The 19,628-nt window shown below is 41.5% G+C and overlaps 2 protein-coding genes across 6 annotated transcripts in view; both read left to right on the forward strand.

Annotated features, from left to right (window-relative positions):
• CD2AP (CD2 associated protein) overlaps window positions 1-5,002 on the forward strand; it is a 76,802-nt gene extending 71,800 nt beyond the window's left edge. For all 4 annotated transcript variants that reach the window (XM_064411749.1, XM_064411746.1, XM_064411747.1 and 1 more), the window contains 3 exons: window positions 558-742; window positions 1,486-1,549; window positions 2,694-5,002. In XM_064411749.1, coding sequence (XP_064267819.1) covers window positions 558-742; window positions 1,486-1,549; window positions 2,694-2,735 — 291 coding nt within the window. In that variant the 3' untranslated portion in view covers window positions 2,736-5,002. The remainder of the gene's footprint in view (window positions 1-557; window positions 743-1,485; window positions 1,550-2,693) is intronic.
• Window positions 5,003-7,088: 2,086 nt separating this feature from the next.
• Window positions 7,089-18,967, forward strand: ADGRF4 (adhesion G protein-coupled receptor F4). Of its 2 annotated transcripts, XM_064411752.1 has the most exons (9): window positions 7,089-7,463; window positions 10,579-10,677; window positions 11,053-11,089; window positions 11,217-11,377; window positions 12,364-12,642; window positions 13,311-14,675; window positions 15,552-15,593; window positions 15,673-15,732; window positions 17,945-18,964. In XM_064411752.1, exons 2-9 carry the CDS (start codon window positions 10,603-10,605, stop codon window positions 17,948-17,950), a joined length of 2,025 nt encoding a protein of 674 aa, XP_064267822.1. In that variant the 5' UTR covers window positions 7,089-7,463; window positions 10,579-10,602; the 3' UTR covers window positions 17,951-18,964. The 2 variants fall into 2 exon arrangements, with proteins under 2 accessions (XP_064267822.1, XP_064267821.1); XM_064411751.1 differs by having other exon boundaries at window positions 15,673-18,967.
• The last annotated feature ends 661 nt before the right edge of the window (window positions 18,968-19,628 follow it).

Raw genomic sequence — 19,628 nt, forward strand, 5'->3', positions numbered from 1 at the left:
CCAGTACAGGTTCCCACAATCATCTGAATGCCAGTGTTTGTAGTTAAGTACAAGTGAGCTCAGTCATTTAGTATGAAGTTCATAGTAAAAAATTTAGTATTGAAGTTTATTTATGCTTACAAAGTGCATGAGTTCTGATGAGAACTGCTATATCAGGTGGTATTTCCCAAATAAGTTCCATATCTGCTCAGCCTTCAGTCTCCTGACAGACAGAATAACTGAGCACATCAGCAGAGTGCACAGAAGTTTATAATGATCCAGTGAAATCCATTAAAGCACTTTTTTTTTCTTTAAGTGAAGAGGACTGAAGTGTAAGTACTTTTTTTTTAGTGACTACAGGAACCTCAGGAAATTCTCAATTAAGAGCTGTATTCAAGTAACTATCTCATATATTCCAGTAATCCAGTAATTAAACTGGACCTTTTTTTTTTACCTTTTATGTAGAAAATTAAGGGAATTTATGCACATTTAGCTCCCATCCTGGTACACTCTGTGTGCTGTAAGCATTCAGTTTATAAAGATTTTACTTCTTACCTTTCTGCCAATTTATTTTTTAGCCATCTGCATTCAGCCCACTGATTCCACCTTCATCTCAGAGACCAAGTTCTGTCATACTCGACTTTTTACCTGGAGACCTCCAACTGAAAGGAGAAACATATGATGAAAAAACTTCTGTGGAAGAGCTCAGGACTCAGATTAATGATTTAATGGGTTTAGTAGATGCCCTGAAGAAAGAGCATGGGTAAATATTTACTTTGTCAATCTGCAAGGGGTTATATAGACATCTTATAAATGTCTTTAATGCCAGACTTTAAAATAAGAAAGCTATTCTATGCCAATTAATTATTCTCTGCTAATAACATATTATTAATTAATAGTGTTATTTTCTATTGAAATTGATCCTATTAAATGTCCTAAATACCTACAAATTTGATGTCAGAGTATTTTTGGAATTTGTACACATTTTTTCCCTCCTACTTTGCACTCCTGCGTCCATTACATTGTTTTGAAAGTATTTCTTAAACAGTTTGTGCTTTCATTGTGAGGAAAAGTAGTTAATTTTTTGTGGTAATGACATAAGTACATGGTACAGGCCTTGTGTAACACTGTGCATAAGTACTTGCAGTATTGACATGAATTGTATTCTAAGTAATATATTCTCTGTGTAGAAGTAGCCATGTTATTTTAGGTTATTTTAGCTTGAATTCAACTTTAAATACTAAATAACAGCACAAATGTTTAAGTAGCTTCCTTAAAACTGGGATTAAAAATTAGGGATAGGTGGTGAGTAGTAGGTGAGAAGTGTTGAGTGATGGTGGAAACTTGCGGTCCAGCGGATGTGAGTAACAGTTCACTGGTGGGCGTGTGCCTTGTTTTGTGAATCCCACTTGTAAAATTTAAACAAGGCCTGTGCATCCTGTCCTCACTAATGTGAAGTTTCTTTTCCCCCCGTATAACTTCTGTTTCTATCTTAACTGTTTTTAGGAGAGAACTGGAAAAGCTAAAGAAGGATTTGGAAGAAGAGAAGCTGTTGCGAAGCAATCTGGAGGTAAAGTTACCACTTTGGGAGGGCATGGGGAGTTCAGGGGTGTGTAGGCTTTGTTCTGGGATTTGATGTCACAGGAAAGTCTTAACAAACCTGTTCAGTCTCTTTTTGTGTTGCTGTTTTATTTTGTGATTGAATGAATGCCCCATGAGGCATTTTGATATATAGAGAAGATCCAAGTTCAGCTTTCTTTTTCTGGAATATTATTTGTAACAATCAGTGTGGTGGTTGGGGTGGCAGTTCAGTTTAGTGCTGTTGCATTCTGCTCTTTTCTAGAAATATGTCCAACTGGACAAGTTCCAGGAGACACAGTTAATACTTGGCATTTATAAGATTGAAAGTCCTATTTAATTTAGGTAATCAAAAGAAAAACAAAGGTAAACTTCTCTAAATTTTTGATGAATTGTTTCAATATTGTGGATGATTTTCCAAAAGAACAGAACGCATCTGAAAAATTCCCTTATGAATGAATGCCACTCCTCAATTTTCTGATGAAGAGCACTACCTGCAGTGCAATATGATGCCATTAGGTAGTTAATAAGATGAGGTCATTGTAGGAAATTATTTCAGTCTGGTACAAAAGGGCACTTTATTTGTGAAATAGTACATCTTGCTGGCTACAAAGCTACTTGAAACACGTGAGCGAAACTTCTGGTGAGTCTCTCTTTAATGTGACTCTAAAGCAATCAATGAAGATGCCTTAAATATGCAGTGGAGATGACAAGGATGCAACTCCAGTGTCCTCTAAGTCCATGTCAAGAAATACAAATTAATCCAGGCAGTGTTTTGCATGAAAGACTGTTTTTTAGGAAGCTGCTCTCAGGTGATGGTGCAGCATTACGTGGGGACCTGTCAGGGGATTGCATAACCCAGCTTTGACTTCTTTTTTCAGAGAGAATTTATCCAGATAAACTGATTTATCAATCAGATTTTTTTTTTTATTTTAAAAAGATTATACCAGAAATTTTTTAATTATTTTAAATTCCTGTTCTTTTAGCAATACAGTGGTACAAAATCAACTTTAAATACTGTACTGTCAGATGCTTCTGTGGTGTAATAAGTGTCTTTGCAATGTAAAGGTGAAAGCTCAGAAGATTTTATAGCTACTTTAGTAATGACTTTCTTTTCAAAATGTTTGTTTTTTCAGCTTGAAATAGAAAAATTGAAGAAAGCAGTGATGTCTACATGAGACAGTTATGGACTCAATGTTTTTAACTCGCCAGGAATTCAAAGCTGAACACAAGGAGAACTGACTCTTATTTCATTATAATGGATGCTCTGGAGTTCTACAGTCTTAAAGAAAAAATATAGTAAAAAAAGGAATATAGTCTTATATTCAGAAAAATAAGAAAACAAAAAAGAGTAATGGTGTAATTTTTTTGCCAATATAAAAGAGGCCTTATTTCTTACTGTGCTGGAATTGCAGACCTTATTTTTTTGGTTTGCTTGAAAATACTACTGAATCTGTATAGAAAGGAGAGGGAATTCTTAATAGATTTTTATTGAATACCTGTAGCTTGATTTTTAAAGAGATCTATACTATAAATAGGGTGATCTGTCTTTGCAACTAATCTGTAAAATAGTCTGTTGGAAGGGATGGAATGACTGTATTGTAATTGTAGTCACTACTTTTCCCCTACAAGCAAAAGGGAATATATATTTGTATAATTTTGGCAGTCTTACCCAGGGTTATGCTGTTGTGCCTGTCTGCAGTGAGAATACTCAACTTATGAACAGCATAGTATTAATAATGAGATAGGAATTTGTTAGTGCAATGAAGCAGGTGAAACTCCTATGCATTGTAAAAAGATTGAATGACTTAATTCCAGTAGTTCAGCAGAACGGTTTGTCACTTGCACTATTGGATTAAAAAGGGATTTAAGTCTTAATTGTGAAATCATGACAAAATTACCTGTTAAACCACAAAATGCAAGGAATACAGAAACAAAGTGAGGGTCCAGTGTCAACTCAACCTGTTGTGCCTAAAATATTACATTGTAGAGCATGAAAGAGTAAACCTCAAGTCACAGTGTCTGTACTTCTGTGTTTCCAAAGTCATCAGTCTTTCTAGTGGTTCAAGTATGCATCTTGATTTGTTTTTACAATAGTCAGGTTTTGTTTATAATATATCTGCAAATAAATCCCTTTGGAACTTTGATACTCTCAAAAGCTCTCAATATTTATATATTTATGCCATAAACTTTCTCAATATATTATGAACCTCTAAGCTTAGTAACATCTTTATGTTTTAATAAGTGATTGGAACAATTGCTTTGACATCATTGTGTTGGTGTCTAAGGTGGTGTCTTTATGGAAAAGAAGTTGAGATCTTGTGGATTACCATTATCTTTAACCCCGGGCTCAAAACTTGGACCAGAATAATACATAAATAATATGCAAAGTGATGAGAGATGGGAGACAATGGTGTTTATTGCTGTTTGTCTGATTAAAGAATTTAAAAACATCCAGCTTCAGAAAGTCAAATTCATTAGTTCTGTTAATCAGCTCGACTCCCTTAGGTCTGCTATAACTTAAAAGACAAAAGCATGCCACATAGTTTGTCAACTTCACCAATAAAAGAAGGTGATTAAACTTCTCTTCATGGGAAGTCATAATATAGTAATTATTCAGTATGTCACTTGTTCAAGTGACACGGAAATGTTACTTCTTGAGAGTAATGCCACACCATGGGATTCTTCCACAGTTTGTGTCATAAAATAAAAATGTCAAAAAGTTCATTGGGAAACGTTTGTCCATTACTGTTTCAAATAGTTCATGAAATCTCATTGAAATCTGATCAATACACTATGCAGGTATGGAGTAATATTTGCTAGTCAAATTGCTAGTAAGCTGATTCACTCTTAATGCTTTTAACCTTGAATTGCCCAAGTGCATCACAAATGAATTGAGGAATCATGTGCTTCTCATCAGACACTCAACTCTTGCCTGGAATTCATGCCTGTAAAGCAGATGATAAAAACAAGAATTGAGCCTAATGGAGGACCCAGTTTTGTTATACAAGCTCTTCACTGTGATTGGAGCATGAAACAAATCTCAGAAGGGGTTGCTCTGCAGAAATTGTGCCTGTGTATGAGCTTGCAGAGGATGAAGAGAACAAGACAATCAGCTAAAGCCACAAATGAGAGGTGTTTGTTATTTAATGGCCTTTGTTCGCTATAGCAATAAATGACCCAAGTGCAATGACTTGATTTAATAAACCCTCCTTTAAAAGTCGCTGCTATGAGTATTTGTAGCCATAAGGAAGTTGCCCTGATGTGTGTCTGTCTTGTCTTCAGCTAGTGTTACGTACTGGAGTGGAGGGGGAGAGGGTAATGGTTCTGAGACATTCCACAGTACAAGTTCCTGAGAGCAGTGTGCTTCACTGACTTGTCTACCGGTGCTGTAAAATGATGCATGCTATCCAAACTCAGCAAATAAAATGAGTGTGAAAACCTCTTCAGGCATCTGCTCAGTTCTGTTCAGGATTGTTTTGTATGCCCTGAAATTCTTTCCAAGGAGGAGTATGGGGGGTGGAAGCAAAGCATTTACAATAGTACCCTTTAAAGTTTTCAGATTTCCATTATCTCACTGGGATGCTCTGCTCCTGATTATCAGGGTGGCTTAGGACCCAAACAGCTGGAAAGCTCAGTTTTCCTTTGCAAACATAACTGGGAATTTTTATCTTCTCAGGATCTGTTCATTCCCCTGCTTTTTTTTCCTCTTGGCCCATATTGAACTGACCTTACTGTGCATCTTCAGAGGCTTAATTTAATATCCCTATTTCCACTCAGTAACATGGATAAATGCATGTATGAATCCCTTCTTAAGTATATAGTGAAGAATTGAAAACTGAGGGTATGTCATGTTTATTAGGGATATGGAAAAGGGAATAGGCACATAAAGAATGGAACAGCAGAAGGGCATTTTTGAACTGCCAGGTTTTCATTCAATCTTAAAACTCTCTAAAAATCTTTTGGTAGTACACAAGGTATAGTTTTTAAAAAAGGCAAAATTACAAGTGTACTTACTTGATTTTTTTCCACAGAGATGCTTTTTTTCATTAATATTAATGGAAGTGAATTTCTGATGAAAACCTGTGATTATTGCAAGATTTGAATTGTACAGCAAAGTATCTGTTGAACTTTTAAATAAATACCTTGTATTCATTAAGATAGCACAAGTCTATTTGTTACCTCTTTCCAAAGGAAATGGTAAACCCAGGTTCACACAGCTGCCTTTTGGCTGCTCTGAAAGTTACCCGAGATGCTTCTGATCTCTGAGAAAGCAGGTGATGAGCACAGCTGGTTGCAGATCTTGGGTAATTGGATTTTGCAAGAGCTGAGAAGACAAACCCCTCCCTGTATGTGCCTGAGGAATGCAAACAACCCCAACCAGCTTGTAAAGCATCAGACTGATGCTGCTGGGGTCAGGGTTTGCAGTGCCTCTTTGTTGGGACTCATGGTTTTAATCTCTCCAAGCCCCCTGGGAGCCCAGATTGACCCAGCTCCCATCTGGGAGAAGCGTGTGGGTGTCTGAGGGCTGCAGGATGCTGGACTTTGTGTCCTTCAGAGAACTCTTGATGTTGAGGAGGTGTTGAGAATCAAGGGCCATTCAGTTTTGCCATCACAGTAAGGGTTCAAGGAGTGTGTAGAAGCACAGCTCCAGGTGACATGGTCAAGAAGCCCTTTGGAACATGTCCATACCTTGACATGATCCAGTTTTTAGCTATTCTTACTTTATTTTTTTAATTGATCTCTGTCTGGTATTGTATGAAGTACAAGTGATTTCCCCTTCCCAGGTGGGTTGTGTTGGCTGTGCTTGATTGCACCTGACTAAATTCCTGCTTGATCCTGATGTGAGGCTGGCTGTATCAAAGCAGAACAGTAAATAATACCTGTCTTTAGGTAAAAACTGGAGACATGTCTGTGACTGAGGACTGCCTGGAGATGTGACAGCAGACAAAATGACAGGAAGCCTTATAAGCTCCTGACAAACACACTGCAGGAATGTAGAAAAAAAAATAATTAATGACCAGAACTCTTCCAAGTCAGTCCTGTGTGAGCAGTGTTAGGAATTGCTCTTCTGTAGTGATAAACTGCTTGCTGTACATTTCTGGCTATTGGAGATCTGGCTTTTGGGGGTGAGGTGATATTTACAGATCCAACAGTGACCATGGCACAAGGTTCAGCAGATAACTCTCACCCCTTATGATGGGGTAGCCCTGAAGAAAATGTTATTTCCCCATTGAGCTTTTTAGCTGCACCAGGTGCTGTCAGTAGTGTGCTCTTGCATTTATGAAGGACAGTGCATTAACTTGACCAGATTTTGATTATTAATGTTTTGAAGTCTTTAAGAGATTGTTGTTCAGAGAAGTTGTGGATGTCCCATCCCTGGAAGTGTTTAAGAACTGGTTGGAAGAGACTTAAAGCAACCTGGGACAGTGGAAGGTGTCCCCGGCCATGGCAGGGGGTTGGAACAGGATGGTCTTAAAGGTTTCTCCAGCCCAAACCATTCCATGATTCCATGAAATACAGGAGAGCAGGAGCTGCTGCCTGCACCTGGAGGAAGGGCACCAAGCCCACAGGTGTGACTCATCCCTGTGGACTCCTGGCAGAGGTGGCAATCTGGCAGATTTGTGGGTGTGTTAGTAATGTGTTTTGTCATTTTGCAGTGCAATACCTTCATCTGCAGGTTCCTCAGCCTTAATCCAGTCAGGCAACAAAAGAAGCAGCTGCTGCCCAACATTATTTCTTCATGGGAAAACTCCAAGTGAGTTGGGGCACCCAGGCAGGGCTGGGTGAGAGTGAGACTGGAGCAGGATGGCAGGAGAGGAGTGGTTAGAGAGTCACATCTGAGAGCTTGGGGATCCCTGGCTGGGTTAACTTTGCTCACAGTATTCCCCAGACTTCTGAAAACAGTGAGTATTTCCACAGAACATCATTATTGCAGAGCTGCTAGAGAATTACCAGTGGTCTGTGAAATTGGTTCATTCATAATCTAAAATGCACTTAATTGCTAAGGCAGTTTTTACTTTGCCCTTCTTTCCTTAGTTTTATGTTCTCTTTACGTCTGTGAAAATAATTAGATATTTTAATTAACCTTTGGTTTTTTTTCCTTGTTGTTTTTTAATTGGTCTCTAATCAGTGTTGTCACTTTTAAGAAAATGTGGGGTTTTCTTATGGCTGCATATAAAGATTACTCTCCTCTTAGAACTTGCTTCACTTAAAGCTACACTTTCCGATTATGATTCCTTTAAAAATACAAATAACACCATTCTGAAGAATGAAGAGCTTTACTTTTTATCCCTAGATGACCATGTGAACACTAAAGCCTCCTGCTGCAGCCTTTACTTGCTTGGTAGCAATGGCAGGTTATCATGTTATGGTGGTTTATTGAGTTTTAAGCAAGCCATGTGGCCATTCAAGCCCTAAAACCAATAGATTAGGTTCTGTAATAATGGGTTTAATACTTCTAATAAATGTTGAAGTTACGAGTTTGTAGTATTTGTAAAAATATATTTCTCTAGCAAATTATTGCAAGGTCAATATAAATCTTTATTTTGTAAAAAGTATGCTTGTAATTTTTTTGTGGAGGACACCTTTCCCTGTAAACTTTGCTGTAGTTTGTTTTCTGGAGCAGTGGACAGGAGAGAGAGGTGACTCCAGGTGATGAAGGACCCTTTGGCCAGAGACTTTGTGTCCAGCACTGGGGGGTGTAACTCCCATAGTTGTCATTGTTTGGACAGATCCCTCTGTTTGCTGTGCCCACGTGGGGCCAGACTGCTGTGCAGTGCATCCTGCCAGTAGTTAAAATCAAGAATATGCTTGGGGTAGAGGAAAGGAAGATAGTTCTGTGGAGTTTTACAAGATACTTCAATTTTACACCAACAGGAGTCAGAGTGTGGGATTTTTAATGTAAGGCTGTGAGCATTAACAAACATAGGGATTACTTTTTGAATTCAGGGGGTTTCTTTGTTTTTTGGTTTTATTTTTGCTCTCTTGTAACCACTGTCTATCCACTCTCTCCTTGTTCTTTCCCTTCTGTTGAGGGCTTTGGAATGAACTGGAGAAGGAGGATCATCATCTGGTGACAGTGAGCTGGGTGTGGAAGTGTCCCCTTACTAGAAACTCCTTTTCACATGAGAGGGTATTGATACCTCAGCTGCTCATGTGCCTGTGTCCTGGTACATGGAGGGAGCAGAAACCTTTGGAATAGAGGAGTTATCATGCTTACAGCTTCTTAAAAAGGCAGGGATTATCAGCAGTAGATTATGATAAGAGAGAAATCATCCTCTCTCAGTTTGTGCTTTCATGTGGCCCAGTGCCACTATACCCATGTTTTTTTCCTAAAGCAACAGTGACGTGCTGCTGCCTTGCTTGTTTTGCCCCAAGTTTCTCCAGCTGCACAGTGGCTGCCTTGGCAGGCTCTTGCAGTGCTGGACTGGGTGGTTTCCAAGATGAGTCAAACAATGCAGCCGAGCGAGCTCAGTGTTCCACCGCTGGCAGGGGCCGGTGTCTCTGTGAGCCCGAGATACTTGGAGATGTCCCAGATTTCTGCCTCACTCGGAGGTAACAGCCCTAGGTGGGGTTCCACCTGTGATTAAATACAAAATGAATGTGAATTAATTAGTGGTGAGACACGATGAGCTCAAGGATTCCGAGCTGTGAAATGGAATTAGGGCTAGGAGCTGGCAATAAACATTTAATGACTGCAGAAATCAGAAAGGAATTCGGTGCAGCCTTTCACCCCAAACCTGTAGGTGTTTCCCAGCCACCTCCCCTTCTTTGGCAATATTGATCTGAATATTCTGCTTTGTTTCTCCTGATCCATTTTATTTCCTTAGAAGAGCTAGTGGCTGCTAGCTTTATACCTAGAAAATGCTTTTCATATTAACAGCTGAATTCAGAGGCTGGCATGAGATTCTCCTTGAGAGCTACCTTAGAAATTCAGTGCATTAGTTGAACTCTTTTATAGTAATTTCATGATTAAGTAATAAACCCTACAGATCTGAAAACAGAGCATGATGGACAAACATCACAGATGAAAGGGGCAGCCAGCTGTGTGCCTGGGCCTTTGGTGCTGTCAGATGGGAGAGCCTGGAGCTTCTGGATGGGAAAACACATCTCTGTTCTCCCAGTGCAGGACCCCTTCTGCTTCTGATCAGCATCATCTGTGCTGATCACTGTGTGTCAGGGGGAAAATTGATGGGCTCCTCTCAAGGCATGGTAATTTGATGATGTTTTTCATGTTGCCTTCTCTTGAGATCAAGCTGTCATCCTGTTTTGTCACTGTGCATTTGCTTCTTGCTTTAGTGCTTTAGCTCACTAACCTTTATGTATTTTATTTTATTTTTTAAATTAAATTAATCTACTTATGATGATAGAAGATCAGTGTCTCAATTCTTCTGAACCCACAGCAGCTGTTGCTTTTGCCTTGGATGTCAACATGTCTGACATCTAATAATGAGATTTGATGTATCACATTTTTTTTTCCTTCATTCCCTTTGCTGGATTATTTTTCTCCCAATAAATATGCCTGTAACAAGTTTCATCCCAGGATGTTTAGCTTTTATTAAGGACTGTGGGAAACTTCATGGAGGGAACTGAGGTCTGAATCCTTCTGCAAAGGACATAGCTCTTCACTCTGGCCCTTGTTTACCATATTTTGATTTCTGGGCCCTGAGTGCTCATGTTTCCAGCTCATGTGGCAGGAACTGCCCAAGGAGAGCAGAGCATTGAACCCAGTGGAGATGAGACTATCTTAAATCACTTCAAAAGAGACGCACAGGCTGAAATGCTAATTAATAAGCTCTCCATCTTGCAGTTTACAGCATTGAGCAGATTTTTTTTTTTTAAAGAAAGGGTTCACAAGTCATTCTCAGTAAAGGAACTGAATTATGAATGCCTGAAAATCACCTTGCAAGTCCAATAAGGATCGTCTCTGGCATAGGTTTAGCTGCTTTTATACTAATAAGACTGTGTTCAAAAAGTGGAAACAGAGATGTCTAAACTTCTTTAATATCTTTATTCCAGGAGGAAATCAGCACATAAGTGGTGATGGATGTGAAGGTGATCTACCTGCTCTTTTGGGCTGCACACTTCTTCCTTGCTGTGCCACACACCTTTTCCAGGGTAAGTTTCACTAGACCAGGCTGCTCAAAACCCCATCAAGGGACCTTGAACACTTCCAGGGATGGGTCAGCCACAGCCTGTCAGGACAGCCTGTTCCAGTGTCTCACCACCCTCATCGTAAACAACTTCCTCATCTGAGATCTGTGCATGAGCTCAGTGTCACTTCAGTAGCAGGGTCCAACTGAGGGCTTCATATATGGAGACATTTATATTAGAGAGTTTCAGTTGGTCTGTACAAGCAAAGAGCCACAACTCTGCATTCTGGACCTCAAAAGGACTATTTTCCTCTTGAAACCTTTTCTGTTTTTTGCCAAGGAGTCATCTTTTACTTATTTATGTGAACACTCACTCTACGTTCCACTTCTTATTTTTCAGGTTCTCAGTAATGAATCAAAGGCTGGTGATGAGCAAGGTACAGTGCCCTGGTTAATGCATTGTGAGATGTTATCAGTTATCAATACTTCACACCCCTGATGCATCACAGACCATGGTATGCTGTCTTTCACCTTGTAACAGTGTCTGCTTGGTTTATTTTCCAGATGCCTGTATAAATCTCATTCCCTGCCAAGATAATGGAGCACTTTGTATTCAGGCTTGCTCTCCCTCCTTCCATGGGGAGACAAGCTTTGTCTGTGAGGACAGAAAGTGGCAGATGCTGTCAGATGCTTGTGCAAGCCTGGATGTTCAGTCCCTTTTTCAGGTGAGGAAGCTGTTGTGCACCTTGCCCTGTGCTTGTAACTTCTTGGGAAGACAGACCTTCCTTCCATGGGCTTTCATTCTTGAGCAAAGGGAGAAGGCTTCCTGAAACACACAGTACTTTGATAACAGGCTCTGGCTTCGTGGAATTAAAGAACTGTTTAGGTTAGAAAAGGCCTCTAAGGTCCTTGAGTGAAACCATTAACCCAGCAGCACCATTCCACTGCTGAGCCACAACCTCAAGTGCCACCTCCACACCCTTTTTGAGCATGTCCAGGAATTGTGGTTCCACCACTTTCCTGGGCAGCCTGTTCCAATGCCTGACCACCGTTTCAGAAATTTTTCCTAATAACTAAACCTCCCTTGATGTGACTGGAGACCATGGCCTGTTGTCCTATCACTTGTTGCTTGTGAGAAGAGCCTGACCCCCACCTTATCATCACCATGTTTCAGGTAGTTGCAAAGAGTGATACAGACCCCCCCTTGAGCCTCCTTTTTCCAGGCTGAACATTTCCAAATCTTCAGCCACTACTCATCAGACTTTGCTCTAATTCTTTTACAATCTTGGATCAGGTGATAGGAAATAAATTTGGGGAATTCTTGTGTGGAAACATAATTCAGAAATGAAGTTACCTTGTTTACTTGGCTGGTGTTCTTCACGTGGATCTAAAGTGAGATAAGAACACAGTGGGATGAAACTGAGGAAAGGACAACAGCAAAGTGTGTAATAATCAGATGATTTATGACAAATTCTCCTCTGCTGCAAGATCCTTAATCAAATTACTTCAGGAATAAGGCACTGCATTTAGTTCTTGCCCCCTATGTGTGTAGTATAACTATGATATTCTTTTCAGGTGAGCTTTGATCCTGGGTTTCAGTCCATCTGGCACCTTCTCTGCACACCCAGCACTGCATCTCTTGCCTTGTTGTAGCTGTGGCTTCATTTTCATGCTTTTCATTAATTTTCTCAAATCTATTTTCTCCCTCCAGAGGATATCCCAAAATGAACTCCCATGCTCTGGAGGGCATGGTGGTGGTGCTGGAGAACACCTTCCTTTTGTAGGAGGAGGAAAGCTAGGGCCTGGGAAGCCTGGAGATGGAGCAAAACATTTTGGTGCTGGGAATCATAGCTGCCAAGCTGATTTTTCATGCATCATCCCAGATATCCTGTCTTCACCAGCCATCCCAGGAAATATTGCTGATATAGTGGAATTGCTAAAGAAGATTTCCCTGCTGCTATCAGAGAATGTCACTAGAAGAAAAATGCAGGTATTTACTTTTATTTGCTTTGGGAGGTTCTTCTGAGCTTTATGGAGCATCCACAAGTATTTTGTCCTTATAGCCACTGTCCCATGAAGTGGTGGCTGCAGGTCACATGGAGATCACCTGGAAAGAGTTTCCAGAGTTGGATATTTTGTTGTCAGGGAAACTTTTTGACTTGTTCATGTGTGATGAAAATAGACTGTGGAGTTAAATTTCTTTAAAAGCAAAGGTTTCCAGGAACTGCTGTTATAGGCATGGGCTAACAGTACAAGGAAGAATTACTTTCTAAAGTATGACACTGTAGGGAAGGCAGCTGAGATCTTTCCCTGATGAACTCAGAAAGCAGAGAGCGGGGGAAGAAATATAGAGAGGGTGGTAAAAATCAGACCTGCATGGTGGGTCACCATCTGGAATAGAACTAGGGTGTCCTTTTTGCTTTATATTTGCTTCTCTAATCACCTTTTGATGGAGGATATGAAGAGGTTAGGACAATTCTAGTAAGGAGATGTTTGGGTTTGACTGGAATGAGTTGTGGGAATATATTCATTTTCAAAAGGATTATTCATTTTATAGAAGTCATTCATGAATTAAATAAGCCTTTTTGGAGGCACCGTCAATAGAATAATTGGTTTCTTCTAACATAAAACAAATTCTGTTTTGCTTGTTTGTTTCAGAGCTACAGCAGGATAGCAAACCATATTCTGAACAGCTCCATCATTTCCAACTGGGCTTTTGTAAAGGACAGAAATGCTAGTTCAATATTACTGGACTCGGTGAATTTATTTGCTGGGAAACTTCTCCTAAGAAATGGGTCAGAAAGTATCCAGGAGCCCTTCATTGCTACCAAAGGCTACAGCATACACAGAAACACTTCAGAAAAGAGCTTTGACTTTTCCATGGAGTTCAACAGCACAGGCAATATTACTGGGCACGTGGTGATTCCAGAGGAAGAGCTGCTGAGGTTGCCCAGGGCTTCCAGAGCCATCAGCGTTGCATTTCCAACACTGGGAGCCATCCTGGAGACCAACCAGCCAGACCCCGCTTTCGTGAACGGGATGGTGCTGTCGGTGTCGCTGCCGGAGGAGCTCCAGAACGTTTTGCTGACCTTTGAGAAGCTGAACAAGCTGGAGCAGGCGGGGGCTCAGTGCGTGGGGTGGCACTTGGCCGAGCGGCGCTGGGACCCCCGGCCGTGCCAGCTGCGCGCCCACAGCGTCTCCGCCGTGGTTTGTGTCTGCGCGCACCGGCGCCGCACCTACAGATCCTTCTCCATCCTCATGGCCCCGGCCGCGCCGCGCAGCGCGACGCTGGCCTACATCACGCGGGTGGGCCTGGGCCTCTCCATTCTCAGCCTGGTCCTCTGCCTCCTCGTCGAGGCTGTGGTCTGGCAGCACGTCACGAAAACGGAGATAACCTACATGCGCCACTTCTGCTTGGTCAACATCGCTGCCTCGCTTCTCGTCGCTGATGTCCTGTTCATCCTGGCTGCCATTGTGCACAACACAGCCCTAAACTATCAGCTGTGTGTGGCAGCCACTTTTTTCCTTCACTTTTTCTACCTTGCCCTGTTTTTTTGGATGTTTACCCTGGGACTCTTAATTCTCTATGGATTATTATTAATTTTTTTTAAGATAACAAGATCTGTATTCTTAGCCGCAGCATTCTCTATTGGATATGGATGTCCCTTGGTCATATCTATCCTCACTGTTGCTATTACTGAACCAAAAAATGGGTATTTAAGGAGTGGAGCTTGCTGGCTCAATTGGTATGAGACAAAAGCTCTTTTGGCTTTTGTTGTCCCTGCCCTGAGCATCATTGTGATGAATCTCATTGTGGTGGTCGTGGTTGTGGTGAAGACTGGGAGATCCTCCATTGGAGAAGGCTGTAAGTCACAAGATTTGAGCAGCATGATCCGAGCCTGCAAAAACGTTGCCCTTCTGACACCTCTGCTGGGCCTCACCTGGGGGTTTGGGTTGGCCACAATCATCGACAGCCGCTCCCTGGCCTTCCACGTCGTGTTTGCGCTGCTGAACGCCTTCCAGGTAAGCTCTGGGTCACTGGGAGTAGTGTGTGCTCAGACCTTGAGCCTGGCATAAAGGTACCAGATCAGAGAGGGGCTGGCACCAGGTGTGTGTGAAAAGTAGGATCTTAGCTCTCCCTTCCACTCTGTGCTTTCCCATGGCACACACACGAGGCATCCCAGGTTGGTGTTTTAGGTGTAGATTGGTCATGGGACAAACTGGTCTGGTTTGAAGTGGGATGAAGAATTAACCCCATTACTGATTTCTGTTAGATGTAAAGTGCACCAGTAAATGTCTATAACTGCAAAGATGTCTGATCCTTATCAATTAACAATTACACAGAAAATTCTCCCTTCCAGTGAAGATGACACTGGCCCAGGTTTCCCAGAAAAGCTGTTGATGCCCCATCCCTGGGAATGTTCAAGACCAGGCTTGATGGGGCTCTGAGAAACCTGGTGTAGTGGAAGGTGTTCCTGCCCATGGCAGGGGGTTGGAACTGGATGTCCTTTAAGGTCAATTCCAACCCAAACCGTTCCATTCCATAGCTGATTCCATGGTTTTGATTAGCTCATCAGCATAAACACCCAGTGTTACCTGACACACTGCTGCACACCCAGTCTGCCTTAGCTCTTCTTGGATCAGGCTGTGTTGAGTGGGCTGAGAAAGTCCTGGTTTGTTACCCATCCATCCAGTTCTTAGTCAGGATTAACACAGGTTATATCCATTCCTGATGTTCCCAGAGAGCCTGCGTGACCTGTGTGGATAAACCCATTTTGTTCATTGCTGTTACCTGAATCACAGGTGATGAGATCTCTCCTTAGTGAAAAGACATCTAGAAACACTTAGAAATATCATGTGGTTATGCTGGTTTTGTTAACTGTTTTTGCAATTTCTTAGGGTTTCTTCATCCTGTTGTTTGGGACACTTCTGGACAGAAAGGTACTTATTCTGGATTATATGAACATTTTCTACACTTTGATAAATTGATCCCTTTAATATTATTTATTTAAATCTTCAGACAAGAGAAGCCTTAAGGATGAACTGCTTTTCATCAAGGCGGAAGTGGGGTCTAGAAAAGGTAAAGTTTATTTATTTTCCCATTAATGGCTAACTTACCAATTTACAAACCTGATTTGTATGTTGGAAGAATGGAACCATCCATGACATCTTACACCATGTAACATTTTTCAAATGTAAATTCTTGCTGAAGGACTTGCAGGTATCTCAAAAGTCTGCTCAGGATATTAAGCTTCTGAATATCAGAAGTAGCAATTGATAGATTTATGTGACTCACTCCTCCATAACCTATTGCTGTGGTTACAACATTAAAAGTGGTATTTTTAACCAATCTCTTCACCTGCAGCTGTCAAAGCACTTTTGCTAGACAGTCCCAGTAACTTTTTTCCTCATGTTAGATTTACTTTAATGTCACTGAAATAAGGAAGGAATGGAATTAGGAATCAGAAATCCCAATCCAATTACCTGTTTGCTGCCTTCACAAACAAAAACATGGATCAGGACTGCTTTAGGATGTCAGAGGATTGTTCTGCTTTCATCTGAGGGATGGAAACCACTCAGAGCCCAGCCAGTGTCTTTGGTGCTAATTGATGTGCACTCATGAGAGCTTGAGGTTCTTTCAAATATCAGAACAATTCATTAAAGCAATTCAGCCTCAAGGAAACACACTGTGTTTTAGCAGCTTCCTACAAAAACTTTGGCAGAACTGAAGTGTTGACATCACTGAGCTGGTGTTTCCTACCTCTACAGGAAAACTTTTGTTTGTTGTCCTTAGATTTCTTTTGGTAACAAGGCTTAGTGGTTTCACATAGTATTTATAAAAGGGAGTGCCTTTAAGGTGTCTCAAGAATTACCTGCAGTGTTTTTTTCTGTGTGCCAAAAGAAATTGTGTCAGTCCAGTTTAGTCATGGGAAAAATAATTTCTTTGCTTTTTTTCCAGTCTATTACTCAGTTATGATCCTTGTATTGAAAGCTGCAGAGGGTCTTCCAGTGCCTCTGTGTTCAAATGTGGTTTATGAGGAGAAAATAGAGGAGTTAAGGCAACTATTCCACCTCTCTGAAATGGGTCATTTGGGGCAGGAGAGACTGTGCAATTTTGAGATTACAATTCTTTTATAAATTCAGGAACATCCAATAAAGATGTTTCACATCTTGTCAGGCATTAGGTCAGGATTGAAAGTTTGAAAGTTAAAATTCTCTCAAGACACCGTCAATATAATAGTCTGGAAACAACAGATGTAAATGTCACTAATCCCATGACTCAGCAACATTTGATAAAAATACTGAGTGATCTCACTGGGCAAAACTTGTTGTGGAAACTATGGCTGTGTGTGCCTGGGAATTCAGGTCGGTGTTGTCACTCACCTGGTGGAAGAAACCACGTGTAGGTGTTTACTGTGGCATAACAGAGGGGAAAGATGTGAGTCATCCACTGTTGTAAACTTGGGTGTAAACATGGAGTTTGACTCATTAGAGCTGGAGAAGTTTGTCACACCTGAGATGATTGTTTAAAAAAAAAGTCTTGTTTCAGAAAGCTTCAGAATCGTGGGATTATTTAGGTTGGAAAAGATCTCTGAGGTCGAATCCAGCTGTGAACCCAGCACTGCCAAACCCACCACTAAACCATGCCCCCAAGGGTTGCATCTGTTTGACTTTTAAATTCCTCCAGAGACTTCATGATGACTCCCCCAGTGCCCTGGGCAGCCTATTCCAATGGATGACAACTCTTCTGGGGAGGGAATTGTCCCTAATATCCAATCTAAATCCCCTGGCACAAGTTGAGGCCATTTCTTTTTGTCCTGTTGCTTGTTACATGAGAAAAGAGCCTGACCCCACCTGGCTGTCCCCTCCTGTCAGGGAGCTGTGCAGAGCCAGAATATTCCCCCCTGAGCCTCCTTTTCTCCAGGCTGAGCCCCTTTCCCAGCTCCCTCAGCTGCTCCTCATCAGACCTGTGCTCCAGAGCCTTCCCCAGCTCTGTTCCCTTCCCTGGACCCGCTCCAGCCCCTCAATGTCCTTCCTGAACTGAGGGGCCCAAAGTGGGACTGTTTGTTTGAGGGTTTAATAGTCCATGTGAAACACTCAAAGGGTGATGCAGACTCTGGCTCAGGCCTCTGAGTTTCCCCAGACCTGCAGGAGCCTTTCCTGCGGGTCACATTTTAAGGTGACCACCTTGTGGTGTTTCTCAGAGGATGCAGAGGCACCTCCTGTTTGAGATGGACCCTCCACCTCCACAGATGATACTTTTAATCTGACCTGATTGTTTTCCCTCCTAGTCCTAGCAGTGGGCAGTTGTCTTCAGTGGATGTGACCAGCAAGAAGAAAGGAGCACTTCTTGCAGAGAGATGCTGCTTTGAGGGGAGCTGAGGAGCCTGACCAGCCCAGAGCATGGACAGCCCTGTCTGGGAGCACCACCACAGGAAGCATCATGAAAACCAGAAGAGAAAAGGCCCTGAACCTGCTGTCAGGAGCAGGAAACCATCAGTGTTGCTGCAGCCCTTGGAGGAAACATGCTGAAACACAAAGCTTGTTTCTCACCTTTGTGAAAACTGCTGTGAGGAGAGTTTGTCCTTGTTTGCCATTTCAGTGCTTCAATTCTTTCTTCTTTTCTACTTTTATTTTTTCTTTTTTTTTTTTTCTTTTTTAATTTTTTTTTTTCTTTTTTTTTTGGCAGTGCAATAATGAGCTGTACAGTATGTAGAGCTGTTCTAAAATTATTTAATTCATCATGTGATGTACAATGTTGAGCATTATCTAGCTGATTTTGGTTGTCTTTTGAGCAAACCTGATTCTATTTGTTGCCACTGTATTCGTCATTTCCATTTGTCCTCCCAGACTGATGTCCAATTCTGTTTCTGCATTGCAGAAACATTGTTCTATCCCTCCCAATATTTGTTGTCTCCATCTCTGTACTTGTGTGTCAGAGGAATTGTACAAAGCCCTTTTCTGATCTGTCAGGACAGAATTTTCATTCTTTGTCCTGTCCTGCAAGACAATGACAGAGGTGAACAAGAAAGAGCACTCTGCAAATAATCAGTTTCCCCCTTTAGATGTGGGAAAGCAAGCAGAGCTGAACCAAATGGATGGAGGTCTCAAGGAGATTATTTCTCCACATGAGATGGGGTGTCTGGTTTAATTAGAAAATCTGTCCTTGTTCTGAGAAACCCTTTCTAATGAAGGCCTTGATAGAAGCATTATTGACTCCTGTCATGATAAATTTATGGTTTAATATGAAAATAAAGTTGAAATTTTGCATTGTTTCTAACAAGTGGTCCTTATCCTTCTCTACCAAAAGTGTAGATTAGTAGTATTACCTCAAGTCAGAAATCACTTAAACCCACGTGACTTCACATACATTTGGAATATAGAAGATTTAAGCAAAATAACACAGCTTAATGTCATCAACAAGCCTCTATAGAGGGAGAAGAATGCCCTGGAAAACCTACAGTTCTGGTGGGAGAAGCTGAGGAGGGTCTGGAGGGCAGAGCTGTGCCTGGGCCATGGGGCATTTCTTATCCTCTGCTGCTTCCTCTCCTCTCTTCTTTCCTTGTGGACTGATCTTGTTGCAGGAGTCCCTGCCTGCTCCTTTCACACAGCCCATCTGCACATTGGAGAGCTTTATTCAAATAGAGGTAAGATTGGGTCTGTCTGCTGCTGTAACAAATTTAAAAGACCATCACCCCAAGGTCTGCTTCTTGGTGTCATTTTATTAATGAAATTATTGGATTATTTTTTCTAGCACCTGTAAATTGAAGCAAACTTACCATAGCCCAGCACCTGCCCTCCTCTCACATGTGTGCATGTTAAACCATTCTGTTAAACAGTGGAATTTATAGATGGTCTTGGGTGAAGCTTCCTTTATTTTACAGACCCCTTCCAGAATCCAGGAAATTCAGCAGGAGTCTGCCCCAGCAAAAGCACCGTGAAAGGAATCTGTTTCATCTGCTGTTTATCTAAGGG

This window comes from Passer domesticus, chromosome 3 (genome assembly GCF_036417665.1).
Source record: "Passer domesticus isolate bPasDom1 chromosome 3, bPasDom1.hap1, whole genome shotgun sequence".
Lineage (NCBI taxonomy): Eukaryota > Metazoa > Chordata > Aves > Passeriformes > Passeridae > Passer > Passer domesticus.

Coding starts and splice junctions, on each gene's coding strand:
- ADGRF4 (XM_064411751.1), top strand. CDS start 10,603: ATGGATGTGAAGGTGATCTACCTGCTCTTTTGGGCTGCACACTTCTTC. Junction 14,676..15,551: donor CGCTGCTGAACGCCTTCCAG/GTAAGCTCTGGG, acceptor GCAATTTCTTAG/GGTTTCTTCATCCTGTTGTT. Junction 15,594..15,672: donor GGACACTTCTGGACAGAAAG/GTACTTATTCTG, acceptor TTAAATCTTCAG/ACAAGAGAAGCCTTAAGGAT.